Genomic DNA, 20,156 nt, shown 5'->3' on the forward strand with positions numbered 1-20,156 from the left:
CCTCTGGCTGGCGGCTCTGTGCAGAGGATACCGCCAGGGGACCGCCTGGAAAACATGGAGACAGCTATTGGTGCGTTTACACACAGAGATTTATCTGACAGATCTTTGAAGCCAAAGCCAGAAACAGACAATAAACAGAACAGGTCGTAAAGGAAAGACTGGAATCTATCCTCTTTTAAAGTCCATTCATGGCTTTGGCTTCAAAAATCTGTCAGATAAATCTGTGTAAACGCACCCTAAGGGGCCTATTCCACCCTAAGGGGCCCGATTCAGACAATTATCGTTCCGTTTAATAAATACAACAATCAGCCGATGACAACGATCATTGGCTGATCGTTGATATATGTTTGAACCTATAATTGTCTAGTGCCGGCGGGCTACGGTGGAATAGCGGTGCGTGACGGTGACCGACGATTTGAAAACAGCATACATTACCTGTACAGGCTGCAGGTCTTCTCCTTCTCCCTGTCCCGCGCCGCAGCAGTTTCGGAGCGGGGCTGTCTGAACAGACAGACCGCTCAGCCAATCACTGCTGCGGCCAGTGATTGGCTGAGCGGTCTGTCAGTTCAGACAGCCCCGCTCTGAAGTTGCTGCTGTGCGGGACCGGGAGAAGGAGAAGACCTGCAGTCCGGACAGGTAATGTATGAAACAAGGGCTGCAAGGACATCGGTAACTATGTCCCTGCAGCCCTCGCTAAACGATTGTCATTTACATCGTTCATCAGGCCCTGCTCGGCTCGTGGAATAGGACCCTAAGGCTGCACTCCCACGTTCCGTGATCCTGACGGATTACGGACGTGGAATGCATGTACCGGAGTCTGTAATTAGATGCTGGGAGCAGGGGAGACTGTATTCATAAGCGCTTATGAATACAGTCTCCCCCGCTCCCAGCATCTAATTACAGACTCCGGTACGTGGGAATGCAGCCTTAGGGTCCATTTACACAGAAAGATTATCTGCCAAAGATTTGAACCCAAAGCCAGAAATGAATTTGAAAAGAGGAGATATTGGGTTTATTAGCCAAATCTGCTATTATCTGCATGTAAAAAGCCTTTTCCCAGCCCCCCCCCCTCCTCTCCTTTCTGTCATCCACTGCTCAGAATCAGGAAATCTCGACTGTTTTTTCATCAGTCGGATCTGTCTGGTCTATGAAGCGGGGAGGGGGGTAGGTACAGAGTCGCTTTAAACAAATATGTCTGCCTGGACTTCTCCTTTAAAGAAAAAACATTTCACCGGAGTTCACTGGAGTACCCCTTTAATCCCTCATGCTGATGTGTCTCAACCAAAAAAGGCTTTGAAGCTGACCTCTGGAAGGAGGAGGATTAGGTGCTACTCACCCTTCCACACTCTTTCTCTGGGGCGCAGTCTGTAGCATAGCAAGCTCCTCCCACTAACAAAAAAAAAAAAAAAAAATGTTTACCGTATTTGCACCATTCTGGCCCCTCTGGAAGGCTACCTGTATGGGTAACCTAAGGCTAAGTTCACATGTTCTGGTTAAAATGCCTTTATAGCAGGGATGGGGATCCTTTGACCCTCCAGCTGTTGCAAAACAACAATTCCCATCATGCCTGGACAGCCAAAGCTTCGCTTTGGCTGTCCAGGCATGCTGGGAATTGTAGTTTTGCAACAGCTGGAGAGCTATAGGTTCCCCATCCTTGCAATAGTGAACTTGTAAACTTCATTCACAAGTCACATACTAAAAAACGTATGCCATTGCGTTCTCACTGCTAAAAAAAACCGCGTACGATATCACTGCGCTTTCCCAACGCAGTCCTGCAATGCAATGTTATGGTGACGAGCACGAGGTCACGTGAGTAGAGCATCCTAGCCATTGGGATTGCTTTACGGCGTCTAGATCACATGAGCGTCAAGTGACGGCGACCAATAAGCGCATGAGGTGTTGAGACAATAGCTATTGGGGGGCGGGACACGTCAGCCATGGACACCGGACTCTGGAGTCGCAGTATGTACGGAAGAAGCCGATATCCCCGAGGCGGGAGAGCTCCGGAGATGGACGGTGGGCGCCCAGTGCAGACGGCTGTGTGGAACTACAATTCCCAGGATGCATTGCGTCAGGGAGTTGTAGAAGGTATAGCTGCAGCACCTGTATACCGTACCTCACACAACAACAGTACCCAGTGTATACCCCCCACAGTGTAGTAAGGCGCCCCCTGTGTCCTCACCTAGTACATACACCCCACTGTGCCCCCATGTTGTAGTTAGTGCAGCCTCATTGTAGTTGGCACTGCTGCTTGGTGACTGACCGCAATTATACATAGCAGACTGTCAATCACTGAGTAGGACCGCCCACTGGACTCCTGAGCTTAAAGTGAGCCGGATGTTTTACCGAATCTTTTCCCCAAAATACTATATAACTTCGTTCTCCTGTCAGTAAGGGCCCCACCACCGGAGATTGGACCAACATTTTAGCACTGACATTGAGTATCCCTTTAAAGCGAATGTACCAAACCCTCCGTGAAGGAGCTCCATTACAATCAATGGAGCCGTGACAAAGAGGGGAGGGGGATCTGTCACACCTCCAGTGCTTTATGACCGACCGGTGCTCAGTACTAGACTGCGACACCCACGTTGGTCTGTTCATGTAACAAAACAAAAAAAAGTGACGTACATTCACTTTAAAGCGACTCTGTACCCACAATCTGACCCCCCCCCCCCCCCCAACCACTTGTACCTTCGGATAGCTGCTTTGAATCCAAGATCTGTCCTGGGGTCCGTTCGGCAGGTGAAGCAGTTATTGTCCTAAAAAACTACTTTTAAACTTGCAGCCCCGTGCCAAGTGGGCGTGGCCTAGAATATCTGTGCCCTAACCTTGCACCACCTCCGTCCCTCCTCTCCACCCTCTTTATCATTAGGAATTCCACTGAAACATTTTCTCCTGTCTGAAGATTGCACAGGTGTCTTAACGATCCAGCCCATGTGCTGTGCTGACACAGGTGGGGAATAGGAGACAATCTGCCTGAAGCATCCCTAATGATGAGGAGGGCGGGGAGGAGGGACAGAGGTTGTGCCAGTCTAATGCAAATACAATCTAATGCTACGTTTACACAGAACGATAATTCGCCCGATTGTACGAGTAACGATTTTTTTTCATAACGATCAGCGTTTAGACGGTACAATATATCGTACGGAAAATTCCTTGTATGATCGCTTAAGCCTATCTCACACATTGGTTAAATCGGCGAATGACTGTTCACACGGAACGATCTGCGAATTTTTTGCGAACGATCAACGACGACTTGAGAACTTGTTGTAACATCAAAATGAACGATTTCTCGCTCGTCGTTTGATCGTTCGCTGCGTTTACACGTACGATTATCGTTCGAATCAAAACGTTATCTTGCAAATTCGCGCGATAATCATTCCGTGTAAACGCGGCGTAAGCCCCGGCCGTTGGGCACAGTTTAAGAGTTGTTTTTTAGGACAATAACTGCATCACCTGCCGAACAGACCCCAGGACAGAGCTTGGATTAAAAGCAGCTATCTGAAGGTACAAGTGGTTTGGGGGGTCAAATTGTGGGTACAGAGTCGCATTGAGACAGGGATAGAGAACATGCTGGCTTCTAGCTGTTATAAGACTACAGTTCCTATGATTTTTTTTTCTCCAATCAAATTTTTATTGAAGATGTAACATAAAACAAGAAAGAGCATGTCATTTCCCATTCGACATTCAACAGCCAAATCTTGTGTTTGATATTACAGTTCAGCTCCATTCACTTCAATGGAGCTGCAAAACCGCACCTGAACTGAGAACAGGAGAGGTGCTGTTCCTAGAAGAAACAGCCATGTATTTCTTAGTCTGAACAGGCCCTTTAAGAAGCTGCAGTTGCACCTAAACTCAAATCTGTTTGTTCCTTGTGTCATCCCCATAAAGGTCGTGACTCCAATAACCATGCATATATGGACTATGGCCGGGAGCCTTACAGGTCCTCATCACAATCTTGGATATCCTCCTATGATACAGTGAACAGAGAGAGGTAAGAACCATAGCCGGAGCCATCGCCCACCCTGCTGGATCCCCACAATAGGGACAAAATCGCTTCCTTAAAGGAGAAGTCTGTCAACTTTATATTAAATTGTATTGCCCCCCAAAAGTTATACAAATCACCAATATACACTTATTACGGGAAATGCTTATAAAGTGCTTTTTTCCCTGCACTTACTACTGCATCAAGGCTTCACTTCCTGGATAACATGGTGATGTCACTTCCTGGATAACATGGTGATGTCACTTCCTGGATAACATGGTGATGTTACGACCCAACTCCCAGAGCTGTGCGGGCTGTGGCTGCTGGAGAAGATGATGGCAGGGGGACACTGAGGGACACAGGGCACTGGAGGGACACTGAGCATCCCCCTGCCATCATCCTCTCCAGCAGCCACAGCCCGCATAGCTCTGGGAGTCGGATCGTGACATCACCATGTTATCCAGGAAGTGACATCACCGTGTTATCCTGGAAGTGACATCCCCATGTTATCCAGGAAGTGACATCACTATGTTATCCAGGAAGTGACATCACTATGTTATCCAGGAAGTGACATCCCCATATTATCCAGGAAGTGAAGCCTTGATGCAGCAGTAAGTGCAGGGAAAAAAACACTTTATAAGCATTTCCCGTAATAAGTGTATATTGGAGATTTGTATAACTTTTGGAGGGCAGGCAATACAATAATAAAATTTTTCGCCAGACTTCTCCTTTAATACCATTAGTAGAGCAGGAGAGAAAAATAAGGAAACACAGACAAAATCAGAGGCGCTCTTCCTCCTCAGACTCTACCTTCCACCTCCACCTTATTGCCAGTGGAATTGCCTTGTTTTTATCCCCATTTTACCACCTCTTACACTCATTTTACAGCCATTTTTAAATCCCAAAGTTGGGGTCCCCTTGGAAGTCAATGGGGTTTGGGTCCATGCAGACATTTGGGTTAAAGTCTGGGTTGTCATTCTAGCCCAGTAGGTTTGTACGTATTGGAAGCGACGACTTTCCATCACCGTAAGAAGATAACTAATTCACTCTGCTATAATCTGTCTTATTGGAAATATATTTCTTGTGCTGTATTCCTATTTTAATGCTGCTTGGTTTGGATCTTGCTGCTGTTATTTGCTATATTACATGTCAACTGTCTGCACAGGCATATCATATTTATCATTTTTTTTCAGGTTTGAAACCGAATATTCAGAGGTCCGCTCATCACCGCTTAACAGGTATGCATGAATGATATTATCCGGTCATGTGACAACTGCTATTACAAGTTAATAGAAAACACTCGGGAGAACTCAACATTTTGTTTCTCCTGCAGTAACTATGACCGACCAAAAAGGAGCAGATACGAGTATGCTGAGCCTGCGGGAGGATATGGAAGACAAAGGGGGCGGTGGTCCCCTCGTGGAGGACAGTCAGGGTGGAGGGGTAGGGAAGAGAGCTACAAGGGAAACTTCAGGTCCTCTCCACCAAGATATCGTCGCCCAGATCCAGACTTATTCCCAGAGCTCCGGACCTATTACGATCTGAAGGTAGTCACTGAAAATTACTACCTTGGCGGCGGGTTCAAGCGGAAAAGCGATTTCATTAAAGTAAGGAACCTCTTTCAGTGACTAATCTGTACTGCGATACTGACTGCACACATTTATGTGTATATATAGATAGCATGCCCATGTCAACAAAATGTCTTACCTCATACTGTATTACAGAGTCATTCCCCGCTATAAACAATGGTTTAACTGGGTATTTCTATTTCGACAATATAGATAATCTCGTAACGATCATCAAGTTAAAGGAGAGGTCCGGGGTAAATAAAAAATATTCAAGCAGGGAGAAACATAATAAACAAGTTGTACTTACCTTTTTCTCACCACTTCAAGACCTCCAGCGGACTCAGGGATGTTTTGCTCCAGCAACGTCACAGCTCGGACTGTGGATGGCCCACTATGGATGGAACGCTACTCCAGTCACTGTTTGGCTGAGCGTGCAATCCATCAGCCGGGTCGGGCATTTTCCTGCATTAGAACTCGGGGGCGGAGGGGAATGAGTTCCTGCGGGATCCTGGAGCCTGTGACAGGGCACAGGGAGAGGTAAGTAGTGCTTGTTTACCGAGTTCTCCGCCTCTGCCTGCTTGAACATTTTTATTTTCTCCACACCTCGCCTTTAAAAATTTTTGCAACTAAATTAATTTAGCAAACTTGCCTCCTCCTCAGTGGTGACAAAAGTAGGATGCAAGTTTGCAAAGTGAATGTATTTGCAAAAATATTTAAACTTGATGATTCTTTACAAGTATAACTGCATTAGCTGAGATGGATATACCCCTTCAAAGAAAGAAATTGGTGCCTGACAGAAAGCAGACAACACCAACCCTGCAGGAGGGATTGACAGACAAGGGCTCAGCTCTGTAAGTCAGGCCCTGCCTAATAACAAACAGGAGTGTAGAGTTTTGAAATATAGATGGGAAGCAGCCCTAGGACACTGAAGATTTTAGGCCCCACCTCTATGACTCTTAAGCAGCATTATGAAATACAGACACAAAGCACAGAGATATTGCCAGGTAGGGAACTGGGAAGACAACAGACTGGTGCAACCCTAACACTGGCACCCACCCCAGCTCGCCCTACCTACTTGCCACAACAGCTCTAAATAACTGCGGACAACTGAGCGGCGTTCTGCAGTAAGTGCAAACACAAAACAAGACAAACAAACACAATAAAGAATAGTCAGCGGGCAAGGTTGGCAACAAACAGGCAGCAGTACAAAGTCAGAATCCAAAAGCAAGGTCGAGGTCACAAAATCCAGAGGTCAGAATCAATAATACACACTGTAAGGAGATACTAGGACAAGGCAATAGGAAATAGGCGCAATACCAGACAAATAGACAAAGCAAACGGAGAAACAGAAGCCAGAGACACAAACAATATAAACTGAGGACAGAGCAAGGAACACTGAGGACTAAGTGAGGTAAACTTAAGACTAAGCAAGATACACTGAGGACAAAGCAAGACACAGAACCAAAAGACAAAGAATGGCAAGAAACAAGCAAAGGGATCAGGAAACCAGGAATACAGACTAAAGGCAAAAAGGCTGGATCTAGCTGAACAGACAAGCTGGACAAAGCTATCAAGAGCCCAGAGTGAAGGGAGAGACCAAGGTATAAGGGAACAGAAGTCCCGGACTCCAAGCTCATAGGTAGAGCAGGAGAAACACACAAGAGAATCACAGAAAGCCAGAGGTGAGGAGACCTGTCACTCAGAACACAGCAGAGACAGTGAGTGAGCCACAGCAAGGAAAGTGCAGGGAGAACTGAAAAACATGGACCGGATCACAGAAGACATAAGCAAAAAAACAGAACAAAACCAGGCACGGACTTAATGCCAAAAGCGCAGTCTTTGGCGCAGAGGTCAAATCTTTGCCGCAGAGTGTGGCACTGATGCCTTTTCAGGCACGATCATGACAGATATATTCTGTATGCCTTTTATTGCAGTATGTGTACCAGTGGTTTCATATCCTTATTCTGGCTGACAGATCCCCTTTATAAACTTGTAACTGCAGGTTAGCTGAACGATGACACTTTGTGGATTATCAAATGTCAGATTAAAGGCGTTCCGCCGGCACATGGTTGTGTTAATTTTAACTTTCTTCCTTTTTGTTTTCAAGAAAGTAAAGAATAAAGTGTATAAAGAAGAAGAACCAGCTGTGGAAAAGATGAAGACGACAACAGAGAGCAATAAACCCGAGGAGTCCGGATCAGAGGGAGGTGAGGTGTCAGGAGGGTCACATGGGGGACAGAGGGCAGTAACAAGTTAGGGAGGAATTGTAGACAAGGTTGAATGTGATGTGGTGGATATTGGGACATTTACCTGGTGTCGGACCCTCAGAGCAGCAATCTATGAAGAAAGACAAGGATAGACCAGAAACCCAGCATGATAGGAAATGATGGGTGGTGTGGGTGATCTAGTGAGCAGCTCCAGCCATTGGAACTACTAGTGATAACCCATATGGTGGTTATCCTATGGTTGTCATCACTGATCAAACAAGGGCAGAAGTGGTTAATATCAATATTCTTGACGTCTAGGATAGTGAATGGGTTAATGCAGCATCCCTTGTGGTGTATGGTAGATATGGGGCGATCTAGGGCAGGGGTGGGGTCAGTGTCTGTATCCCTGGAGGTCAAGGGCAGAGAAGTGTTCACTCTTTTATACTCTGCTTGGTAGCCATTTCATGGTATTTCTCATTGGTGCGATAGGTGGGTACGGAAATCAATACATGGCCACCTAACTACCGGTGTGGTTCTGTATCTCTCCTAATTGTATACAGTTGTTATATGTTTGTTTTTGTCTATTTGAAATATGAACATTACTATCTTTATTCGCCTTCATGTTGATCCTAAGGGTCCTATTACACGGAGCGATTTTTAACGATAAATGATCGCAAACTAGATTGTTTATCGTTAACCTGAAATCGTTCACCATATTACACAGAACGATGGTCGTTAGTTACGATCATTCCTTCTGATCCCAGCAAAACAATGAACAATGTACAATTACTCTGAACGATTAGTGAACAAATGCGGAACTTGAGCGAACGAATGTGGAATTCCAGTGAACGATTAACGATAATTTTAGGTTCAGATCTAAATCAACGATCAACGACATACAAACGATTTTTCGATCGTTGCCTGCAATTACACAGAACGATTATCGTTTAAATTTGAGCAATATAACGATTTTTCGCACGATAATCGCCCCGTGTAATAGGGCCCTAATGGTTGCTATGGTACATGTGTGATCTGAAGATTCGTTGATCGCACGTTCTTCTACAATATTGTTGATAACGCCTCTCCTCTTCTATTCCTGTATGCAATGCAAAAATTCTCAATATTAAAACATGCACAGACCAGGAGCGCACACAGCCATATGTTCCTTTGTGAAGTTGAAAATATCCACTTGTCACATACAAAACGTACCAAAAGTATTGCACCAGCTAGGTGCTGTTGTATATACTATTTGCCTGGTTTGGCCTTAATCTCACTATAAATAAACAGAACCCACTTTGCATTTACAGGTGTTCCCATTAAAGGGGGGTCCAGTGAAAATCTTTTTCTTTCAAATCAACTTGTTTCAGAAATTTTATATAGATTTGTATTTTACTTCTATTTAAAAATCTCCAGTTGTAGTCTTCCCATACTTATCAGCTGCTGTATGCTCTGCATGAAGTAGTGTTTTCTTTTTCGTCTGACACAGTGCTCTCTGCTGCCACCTCTGTCCGAGTCAGGAACTGTCCAGAGCAGGAGAGGATTTCTATGAGGATTTGCTACTACTCTGGACAGTTCCTGACATGGACAGAGATGGCAGCAGAGAGCACTGTGTCAGCCCGGAAAAAGTGCACCACTTCCTGCAGGACATATAGCAGCTGATAAGTATGAGAAGGCTAGAGATTTTTAAATAGAAGTAAATTACAAATCTATAAAACTTTCTGAAAACTAGATTTGAGGAAAAAAAAAAAAGAAAAAAAGATTTAAGCTGAAGTACCCCCTTAAGCTTTGGCTGTCCAGGCAGGCGTTCTAGTCCTAACATATTCATGATATAAGATGGAGCTGGTCACTGAGAGGAATAGGGGTTATAAGCTATATGTTTTCTCTTCTAGATGGCAATGCTGAGGAGGCGGCCCAAAGCACGACCACTGTAAGTTCTGTAGATCACTGGCCGGGCCTATAAGTTACTTCTGTCAGTCCGTGTTTGAGTGAGATATGGACATTGGGGGAGATTTATTAAACATGGTGTAAAGTAAAACTGGCTCAGTTTCCCCTAGCAACCAATCAGATTCCAGGGGGGCTACACAACGGGACATCTACTATAGGGGGATGCACAGTGGGCGCATGCTCGTCTTGCATGGGGGGGGGGGGGTGAGCCCAGGGTAGGTGGACAGCTCTGGGCCCAGGGTACACTGAATCTGCCCCTGCTGTACGCCTCTGATACCTCACCATTATATTACTACACAGCCATACTGTATCTCTGTGTACATAGACGGTATGTCTCATTAATTCTATAATGATCCATGTGAAAACAACATTTCAGATAGATAGATCTTGTAGGGATATTTTGCAGCTACATTTATGCCTCCTTCACCTGATATGCTGCCCTTTCCCTCCTGCTCGTTGTCTAGGTTACAGACAACCACTCTGCTTTTAAACCAGTGGTCTGGCTGGTGTATATATAACATATATATTTAATGTAGATGTATAGGGATATATGGTGAGAAAACAATCAGATTCCACCTTTCATTTTCCAAAAAATCTGTGAGGAATGAAAGGTGGAATCTGATTGGTTGCTAGGGGCAACTGAGCCAGTTTCACTTTACACCATGTTTAATAAATCTTCCCCCCCCCCCCCCCCCCCTTTGTGTATTGCTAAAGAAGTTGAATGCAGCCCTAGGGAGTCCTGGAAAACATGGATACAGCCTATGGCTGCATCAATGTTTTTCAGGTAACCTCAGGGCTGCATAAAAATTTTTAGCCACCAGTAATCGAATGCTGAACGATAGGCCCCAAACATGTTCAAGTTGTGCTAGTTTCTACTTGTATATACATGTCCTACCCAGCATGAATGTAAGCAGTGATATATGTATATGTCATGTTACCAGCCTCTCTGTCGCTGTCTGTTCTCCCGTTACACCACAGACATAGGACATTTATAGAACCAGCTTACATTTTGTTTTCCAGGGCGGAAACCAAAAAGATGGACGACGGGAGGAATCGGGTAAAATGAACTTAGTCATCCTCTGGGTTACTGGGGCATTAGAATACAAAGGCGTTTCACAATAGTGCTGGATTATAAAATATACTAGAATATTAAAAAGTTATAATTCATTCTGAAATTGTAGAAATGTTTGGCGTGTACAGTCAGTAATCAGAGATCTTATAAACCGCAAACATCTCATCTAATAGAGTATAATGAGAGTGAAGATATCACATCCAACTCCATACGATTAGATTGCCTGCAAGTAATATATGTGTGAACTTAGCCTTGCTGTGGACTTTCCTGTGGATATACTGTAGAGCAGTGCTTCCCAACCTTTTCCACCTCGGGGCACCCCTTGGAAAAAAAATTACCTCGGGGCGCCCCTACTAAATAATGTTCTACAAAATAAGAAAACAGTCATACAGTGACTCACAGGTGACGTCTTCTTTGTTCTGAGGAGTCCCTTTCCCTTTTCCTCTCCATCCAGTCCAGACCTCCATGATGATTTCTTCCAGATACGTTTCATCTTTTCAGAACCTGCGAGACAAACATCTTAGACTCTGCACATTTCTAGCAACTTCCTTTCCTTTCTCCCTCCTGTAGGCTTCCATAGTAACTGCGCTGTTTGTTGTTATGTGCAGTAAAGCGAGTAGGAATGTGGGATGCCCCCTGTATGTAGGATCCCCTGCTGTGCCCCCATGAGCTAATAATGCCCCAGAGGTGCCCCCATGAACTAATAATGCCCCCAGAGGTGCCCCCATGAACTAATAATGCCCCCAGAGGTGCCCCTAAAAAAAAAAAACATCCTACTCACATAATCCGCGCTGTGTGGCTGCAGGCAGCAGCTCTCCTCCCTCTTCTGGCTCCGTCTTGCAACCTGCAGGGACGGGACCTCCGGCAGGCATGATGACGTCACATCATCAAGCCTGCCGGAAAGGTCATGTCCCGGCATCCCGTAGGCTGCTGGTATGAAGTGCCGGCAGCCTATGGGAGTGAATGTAGGAGCAGGACGCTGACAGGTCCTGCTCCTACATTCTGCTCACTTAAATGTTCCGCCCGCTTACTGTGCGGGCGGAACATCAAAGTGATCTGTGCATCCCGAGAAGCTTCGCGGCCGCAGCTTCTCGGGATGCTTAAAGAGACTGAAAATTCCCACCGGGATCCCGCGGCACCCCTGGCGGGTTCTCCCGGCACCCCAGTGTGCCGCAGCACCCCGGTTGGGAAACACTGCTGTAGAGTTTCATAAGAACATACAGAATTCAGACAGATTTTACCATTGACTTGTTTTCCCTACAGAACATGCCCAGTCATCTAGCAAAAGTCAGCAAGAGACACAAATCATAACCATTGGAGAGAGAACGGGGCTGAGGTACGTGGGTCAGGGTATACTAGAAACACCAAGTATAATAGATACAGTAAAGCATAGCACAGGGGGGTCAGACTAGCACAGCTCCTCCAGCTGTTGCAAGACTATAATTCTCATCATGCCTGGACAGCTAAAGTTTTCGCCGTCCAAGCATGATGGGAATTGTAGTTTTGCAACAGCTGGAGGGCCGCAGTTTGACACCTAGTAGAACGAAGATATATATATAAATCAAATAGAAATTACCATTAACATAAATGGTTTCTCTCTCAGGATCCAGTTTTTCTGCTCCATTTGCCAATTCCGCACTTTCTATGAAGAGAGGATGAACAAGCACATGCAGAGCAGTTTCCATAAGAAGCATTTCGATTATTTGGGGAAGAATCTTTCCAAGGAGGCGGCAGCCTTCCTACAGGTATACTATGGGTCTCTGTCTCCTTATCTGCTCTATAATTCCAGGTTATTACATGGATACATACGGTATACTATTCATGGAAATGGATTTACACTTTTATGGTCCAACATCTAAATTAGTCCAGCAAGCTGTATATTCATTAGATGGCAGATAGATACCAATGCACTGTACACAGACAACACAGCAGGTACTTTACTGCAGCTGTTTGTTCACTGTAGCTTGAGACCAGTCAAATTATCCATAGCTGCCTGTAGCAATCTGTGGAGGAGCGAGGAGGAAGCTGTTGCAGAGTGAGTGTTATATCTTACCCCAATTCTGTACAGTACTGCTCTGTAATGTCCTCCATACTGCTGCTTCTAAGGGTGCATTGTAGAAATACAGCCATGCAGGAACTAACATCTCTTTGTACCTTTTTCCAGGAGCATGTGTCGCTCAAGAGTAAGAAGACAGAGAGACATCGCAGTCTCTTACCAGACCTCACCAACACAATCCATAGAATGCTTCAGAATCAGGATCTCACCCTAGGTAGTAACAAAGCTGCTTTTGCATGGGAGCAAAAATTGAGTTATTTTACTGTACTACTAGTATTGTGGAGAAGGGCTTTCCCGTAGCACACAAGCTTTTTTCTCTGTTAGTGCACGAGACTAAGGTGATGAGGCCGAGTAAGCGCCGTAATATTTAGATGCCTAAACTTGGGCATGTATTATTCAGGGACTACAAGAAAAAAAGAGACTTCATTCCAGCACTATGTGAAACCTTCAAATCTTTATTCCATACAATTAAAAACAGTCAATACATCCTCGGGACACGACCAGCTAAACACCTATGCGTTTAGAGCGCATGCGCTCCGTTACAGATGACGCCCCCCCCCTTTCATTAGCAAACATTACAAACTTCTATAACTTTGCAATTTGTGTTAATCAGGTGTCTGGAGCTGTTCTCAAGCCTTGAGAAAGACCCCAAGGGGTCGAAACATTGCCACTGGCTTGAATAAAACTGCACTTTTCACTGCATGTTGTCAGAATATTACTCAATTGATTTCATAGATGTATGTCAAAAAATTTTGATTGGTCTGGGACTAAGTGTTCAGACCCATACCGTTCGGAAAACAAGCCAGGAGAAGACGCGCCGCAGCGCAGTCCACTCCCGCTCTGTGTTAGCTGAAAAAAGTCAAGCTCATATTGTAAGTCTATGGAGTCCAACTCTTTTTTTTTTAAAGGAGACCTGTCGCACCCCGTGGCACCCGACCCAACCCCATCCCCTTCCCCCGGCTAGAGACCCTTATACTTACCCCTTCTCTCCAAGTCCCGCGCCTGGAGCCAGTCCCGGGATGGAGATATCCCCGTCAGAAGCCCGGCGCGCACGCTGCTGAGATGAGTCCAACCCCCTAAGGGCCCTATTCCACCGGACGATTATCGTTCAGATTATCGTTAAATCGTTCGAATCTAAACGATAATCGTTCGGTTGAAATGCAGTAACGATTAACGACCGAACGAGAAATCGTTGATCGCTTTATAAGACCTGGACCTATTTTTATCGTTGCTCGTTCGCAAATCGTTCGCATTGAATAAGACATCGTTCGGTCGTTCGCAATAGATACGAACGCAATAGCGAAGAAATACGGAAGAAGAAACGATCGCAATTACGATCATAAGTAACGATTATCGTTCCATGGAAATGAGTGAACGTTTTCAGGTCTTTCGCAATAGCGGTCGTTTGAGATCGTTAATCGTTAACGATTATGCTAACGATAATCGTCCGGTGGAATAGGGCCCTTAGAGAATGAACGGAGCCGTCATTCTCTATGGGCGTCGGACTCATCTCTGCAGCGCGCACCGCTTCCGATGGGGATATCTCCATCCCGGGACCGGCTCCAGGCGCGGGACTTGGAGAGAAGGGGTAAGTATAAGGGTCTCTAGAGGCGGTCAGATGGCCTTCACCCTGGCACGGGGGTGACAGGTTCCCTTTAGCCCCTTGCCTCTTCAGCCTGTTTTGGCCTTAATGCCTATTTTTACAAATCTAACCTGTCTTTCTTAATGTAACTCTGCAACGCTTTTAACTATTGCGGCTATTCTGAGTCTTTTTTTCATAACATATTCCTCTTTATGTTTGTGGTATACTTTGGTATACTTTGGTTGAAAAAATTACATTTCTTTATATTCAAAACTCTCTTTTCCTAAGAAAGATAGTCATGCCACATGAACTAGTTATTACTGCAACATCTACAACATGTCTGCTTTATGGTGACGTCATTTGGTGAACGTCCTTTTACTTGTTAGGATGTTAGAGGGCTTCGAAATTTTGCAGCGATTTTCCAAATTTTCATGGAAATTTCAGCTCTGATTTTATTAGGGACCAGTTCAGTTCTGAAGTGGATTTGTGGGGACTGTATGTTAGTTACCCCCATAAATCCCTCCACTGTAAAAACTGCACCCCTCAAAGTATTCAAAGTAACATTTCATAAGTTTATTAACCCTTTTCGCAGAAAAGTGTTTCGCAGAAATTTAAGCCATTTTTTTGGGCAGATATTCTATTTTAATACATTTTTTCCTCTAATACACTAACTGAGAAATACCACTCACTACTCATTCCCCTTATTCCAGTGTTTCTAGAAGTCCCCCATATGGCCGCAGAGTGTCACCTGACTCAACCACAGGCCGCAGACATGACAGAGACCTGGGGAATTTGGGGGTCAAGGGGGGGGGGGTCAGAGGGAGCGGATCTCCATAGACACGGCGGTCGCCCCCCGACCGTGGTGTTTGTGGTGTTAACTGCCCGGGGGGAGCACCGCTCCCCTCCGGGCAGAGGCAGCAGGAGGAGGCTGTGTGCCACAGCCTCCTCCTGCTGCCCAATTGCTGCTAGGGACAGGGTGGGAGGCAGGGAGAGCATGACGTTCCGGGAACGTCATTTTGTGGGAAGTAACCGCATCCCATGACGTTCCCGGAACGTCATATTGCGGCAAGAGGTTAAAGTGTAACTGTCGTTTTAATTATTATTATTTTTTTTTAATCAATAGTACAGGCGATTTTAAGAATAATAGCAGATAATGGCATATTTGCCTAATAAACCCAATTACAAAGTTTCTTAAAGGGGTAGTGCTTCGCTAAACAATTATTCACTAAATAGCACACATTACAAAGTTATACAACTTTGTAATGTATGTTATGTTAGTGAATCGCCCCCTTCCCCGTGTTTCCCCCCACCCACACCAGACCCGGAAGTGTAGTGTTCTATACATACCTGCTTCTAGCCAACCCCCGTCCGCCATCTTGTGCCATCTTGTTCCCAGGGGGCAATGTTCTAGAATACACTGACGTTGAGACACGTGATGGTGTCTCTGCGGTGTTTTGGTTGATCTCCCTGAGGTCAACCCGCGTCCTTTTGCATGCACTTACTAGTCATTGCTCCCACTAGCCAGAAACCTACTCCACACTGATGAGGGGCAAAACCCCCGAAACAGCTGTCTGTGGATGGATACCTTGCTGAGGTGGTTTCCTTGACTGGAGAACGCCTTTTGCTTGGTTGTTCCTTCCCGGAGGGAAGGTCTGGCTAGTTCACTGACGTCGAGACATGTGATGGTGTCTCTGCAGTGTTCTTTTGCATCTTGTCCCATGATGTCATCTTCGGACGGACAGCCGAACCGCTCCGAGTGGTTCGGCCGTCTGTCCGAAGATGACATCATGGCACAAGATGGAGGACGGGGGTCGACGCGAATCAGGTGATTATAGAGCACTACACTTCCGGGTCTAGCGTGTGTGGGGGGGAAACACGGGGAAGGGGGCGATTCACTAGCATAACATACATTACAAAGTTGTATAACTGTGTAATGTGTGTTATTTATTGAATAATTGTTTGGCACCGCACTACCCCTTTAAAATCGCCTGGACTATTGATTTCTGCAAAAAAAAAAAGTACTGCAGTGCGCTCATCTCCCACTCTGTACAGGTCTGAACTCTCAGACCTGGACCAATCAAAACTCTATATGACATGTCAAACGTTTTTTTTTGTTTTTTTTCCCCACAAATGACAGGTACACTTCAAACCTGCTGGAGCTCGTGTTTAATGTGAACTTCCAGTAGGCTTCCCAATCGAATAGTTTATGGTGAATAGCTCCCCTTTTTGGATGCAAAAAAACTTTTTCTATACCACGTATGGTACCATTATTTATCGGTTCATTATGTTTTTGTATAAAATGCATTGAAGCCCCCGATTTCTCTGTTTGTTTTTGTTTTCGTCATTTAAATGCTCCAGTTCATGTTTTCTCATTTACGGGTAATACAACCAATATATTTGTTATTGTAGTCTGTGACGTAGATATTTTTACAATTCATGACATGTTTTATTGGTAGAAAAACTTTTTTTTTTTTGTATTATTGCTTACAAATTTGCAAGTTATACAGGGATTAGTTCCACACTGGAAGAAATGGAAATTAACACTGAAGAATTCCCTATTCAGCATGTACATTGAATTTGTATAAAAAAAAAAAAAACCTCTTCTAGCCTGTAAGGAGTTAATAAGCTTTTTCTTTCCTATTGCAGAACTGGACTCAGAACATTTTGTGAGGAAAGTTGAAGTAGCTGCTTGTGCTGCATGTAACATATTAATCCCTATGTTGCCAAATTCCCTGGAGCAACATATCAGATCCTCATCACACAAGAAGAAACGCAAGGTGAGTCTTAGGTATGACACTGAGTTGTATCTGTGTATAGGCTGCACATAGTACAGGGATCATGGATATGTGTAAGGCCAGCAGCTGAGAGATACACAAATGAGGGAAGCAGAATTTGCTTGTAGAAAAAGGACAGACAATACAGTATCACCATTGAGTTTATTGGGTGTTATATGTAGTGAGCTCCCCCTAGTGGTGACAGATATGGGAAACAAAACGTGATCTGGAGTCTGTAAAGAATTACCATGAATTAAAGCTGCACAGAATTTTAGGTCAGACTTTAGCACTGACATTCTTGTCTCCCTTCTCTCTCTTCTAGATAATGATGGGAAAATCTAAAAACAGAGCGATGTATTTCGCAAAGATGACCCTGTGCGGCAAACAGCTCAACCAGAAAGCGGAACAATATATAAATGTATGCACGTTACTGGTTCTCTTTATAATATGCCCAAAATTATATCACTGTATAATATAAACTTTCTAATAGCAATTCTTCACCAAGATGGGGTGAAAGGACAGATGTTGTCTCTTTGAGACCTTCCTTTAAGTCAGGGATGGGAAACTTTTGCCCCCCCCCCCCCCCCCCCCAGCTAAAGCTTTGTGGCAGATGTACAGCTTAAAATGTACCTGTCATTATAACTTTTAGAATCTAAATTCAAAGTAGATGTGATATAAAGCAAGTTTGCAATTAGGGATGGTCCGAACCCGCCGAGGTTCGGGTTCGGCTGAACCCGAACGCTCGGCATCGGATTCCCGCTGTCTGCCCACTCCGTGCAGCGGGCGGATCCAGCGGGAGGAATGCCTGGAAAACTGGGATACAGCCTATGGCTCTATCCCAGTTTTCCACGCGTTCCTCCCGCTGGATCCGCCCGCTGCACGGAGCGGGCAGACAGCGGTAATCATTGCAGAGGGTTCGGGTTCGTATGAACCCCGTCCGAACCAGGCTCGGACCATCCCTATTTGCAATATACATTCATTATTTTTTGTTGTTTTTATCATGCTGTAAAACAAAGCTGTACTTACCAGAAATCCAGGTCCAGTCTCCTGAAGGCAGATTTTCTGACTTGTGCTGGCTGAAAAAAACAGACTAAACACAGGAATTCCGGCCAGTATAGAGAGTCACGTCTCAGTGTATCCATCAGTCACATGACTGCCTTCTCTCTGTGAGCGCTCAGATGGTCTGGGATACACAGGACTTCCTGTTTTCAGAGAAAAAGAGTCAGAAAACAGGAAGTGCCGTGTTCTCCGTAATAACTAAAAAAAAAAAGGATAAATTGCAAACTTGCTTTATATCACATGTACTTTTGGTTTAGATTTTGAAAGTTACACTTTAAGGGTAGCTTCACACATACCAGATTCGCAGCGGATCCATGAAGTGTGAAGGTCTATGGGGTTACATATCAGCAGCGGAATTTTCATCCAGCTGTGGATATGTAACCTGCCCCCTTTAACACACCGCAGCCCCTGGCCCGCAGCATACATTACCTGCTCAGCGCCGCGGCTGTGTGAGAGGCTCCCGGCTGCTGTCGGTCTTCATCAGTTAATCAGTGCTGCAGTGCACTGATTGGCTGATGGGGAGCCGGAAGCCTCACACACAGCCGCAGCGCTGAGCAGGTAATGTATGCTGCGGGCGGTTAAATGGGCGGGGTTACATATCCGCAGCGGGATGAAAATTCTTCTGTGGATATGTAACCCAATAGACCTTCACACTACATGGATTCGCAGCGGATTGCGCTGCAAACTTGCAGCGTGAAGTCTGCTGCGAATCTGGTACGTGTGAAGATACCAAGTCCAGCCAAAAGATATATTATTGCCCAACAAAAATTATACACATTCTCAATATACACTAATTATGGGAAATGCACACATAGAGCTTTATTCCTTCATTTATAACAGCTTGATGTTGTCTATTCCTAGCAAAAATGGTGACGTCACGACCCACTGTCTAACATGCAGAGGTGCAGGCTGGACTGTGTCGGGGACAGGAGCATGAAGCAGGGTAACCTGTAACTGCATCGGTGCGGGACGGGAGAGAGACCACTGATGTGACGTAAATCATCATCATCCCGGTGGTCTCTCTCCCGTACCTGCACAGGACCTGTCATTATCTGTATTGTGTTGGCAGCTAGGTCTGACAGGAGAGTAGAGTTGGTTCCACAGCCCTGCTTTAAGTTTTCACATCTCACTGTAATTCATTTGTGAACATTAGCTTCTATGACTAGCAATGATTTCCCAGGAGGCTACATCACATGATCACTATCTGTCCTGTAATACTTGTATCCTTGCTATTCCAGGACCAAAACCCCTTCATAAAAAATGAGGAGGAGGAGACCACTAGAGGCGGCTGTAGTGCAGATTTGCCGTACATTACTCTGTCTGACTCTGAGGGTGAAGAGGAAGAAGATTCTGGTGGACAAGTCACTGGGCAGGAGAATGCTGAGGAGTCCTCTACTGTATGTGACCGTTCTGAAAGTGCAGAGGTTGATGTGTACGATGAATAAGAACCTATACTGATATATAGTTGTATATTAAAAGTTTTTTGAATGTGAAAGACTACATACTCGCCTCTTCTAATCTCCTGCCGCTGCAGTGCTGACATCTTCCAGTTTCTGTTTCGTACCGAGAGAAACTGTCTGTTCAGGCAATCGCTGCCTGCACAAAGTGTCATTTGAAGCATGAAAATGGGATTTTGTGAGTACTCGCTGTAAAATCCTTTTCTCATCGAAATTCATTGGAGGACACAGACACATTGGGTATAGGCTGGTGCCACTAGGAGGCAACACTAAGGGTAGCTTCACACACACCGTATCGCAGCGGATTTTCTGCTGCTGAACTGCAGCAGATTTGATCTAAGCAACTGAACACAACATCAAATCTGCTATGGATCCTGTACGTGTGACTCTTAAGAAAAGAAAAAAAATGTTGGCTCCTCCCAGCCACGCTATACCCCGCCTGCACTGAGCTA

The 20,156-nt window shown here is 45.1% G+C and overlaps 1 protein-coding gene across 2 annotated transcripts; it reads left to right on the forward strand.

The window, feature by feature from the left end:
* Positions 1 to 1,883: 1,883 nt before the first annotated feature.
* Positions 1,884 to 19,736, forward strand: LOC138789404 (A-kinase anchor protein 8-like). Of its 2 annotated transcripts, none has more exons than XM_069968143.1 (13): positions 1,884 to 2,016; positions 3,892 to 3,994; positions 5,179 to 5,223; positions 5,319 to 5,592; positions 7,661 to 7,760; positions 9,650 to 9,687; positions 10,725 to 10,761; positions 12,040 to 12,112; positions 12,380 to 12,521; positions 12,941 to 13,046; positions 17,061 to 17,191; positions 17,511 to 17,606; positions 19,486 to 19,736. In XM_069968143.1, the coding sequence occupies exons 1-13, from the start codon at positions 1,938 to 1,940 to the stop codon at positions 19,690 to 19,692; spliced, it is 1,431 nt and encodes a 476-aa protein (XP_069824244.1). In that variant the 5' UTR covers positions 1,884 to 1,937; the 3' UTR covers positions 19,693 to 19,736. The 2 variants fall into 2 exon arrangements, with proteins under 2 accessions (XP_069824244.1, XP_069824172.1); XM_069968071.1 differs by having other exon boundaries at positions 1,885 to 2,088.
* The last annotated feature ends 420 nt before the right edge of the window (positions 19,737 to 20,156 follow it).

The sequence above is a fragment of the Dendropsophus ebraccatus genome, chromosome 1, assembly GCF_027789765.1.
Source record: "Dendropsophus ebraccatus isolate aDenEbr1 chromosome 1, aDenEbr1.pat, whole genome shotgun sequence".
Classification (NCBI taxonomy): Eukaryota; Metazoa; Chordata; class Amphibia; order Anura; family Hylidae; genus Dendropsophus; species Dendropsophus ebraccatus.

What these genes read in the sequence shown, in the direction of transcription:
- LOC138789404 (XM_069968071.1), top strand. Translation starts at nt 1,938, where the DNA reads ATGGACACCGGACTCTGGAGTCGCAGTATGTACGGAAGAAGCCGATAT. An exon ending in CGCTCATCACCGCTTAACAG is followed by an intron (nt 5,224 to 5,318) that starts GTATGCATGAAT and finishes TTTCTCCTGCAG; the next exon opens with TAACTATGACCGACCAAAAA. An exon ending in GGAGTCCGGATCAGAGGGAG is followed by an intron (nt 7,761 to 9,649) that starts GTGAGGTGTCAG and finishes TTTCTCTTCTAG; the next exon opens with ATGGCAATGCTGAGGAGGCG.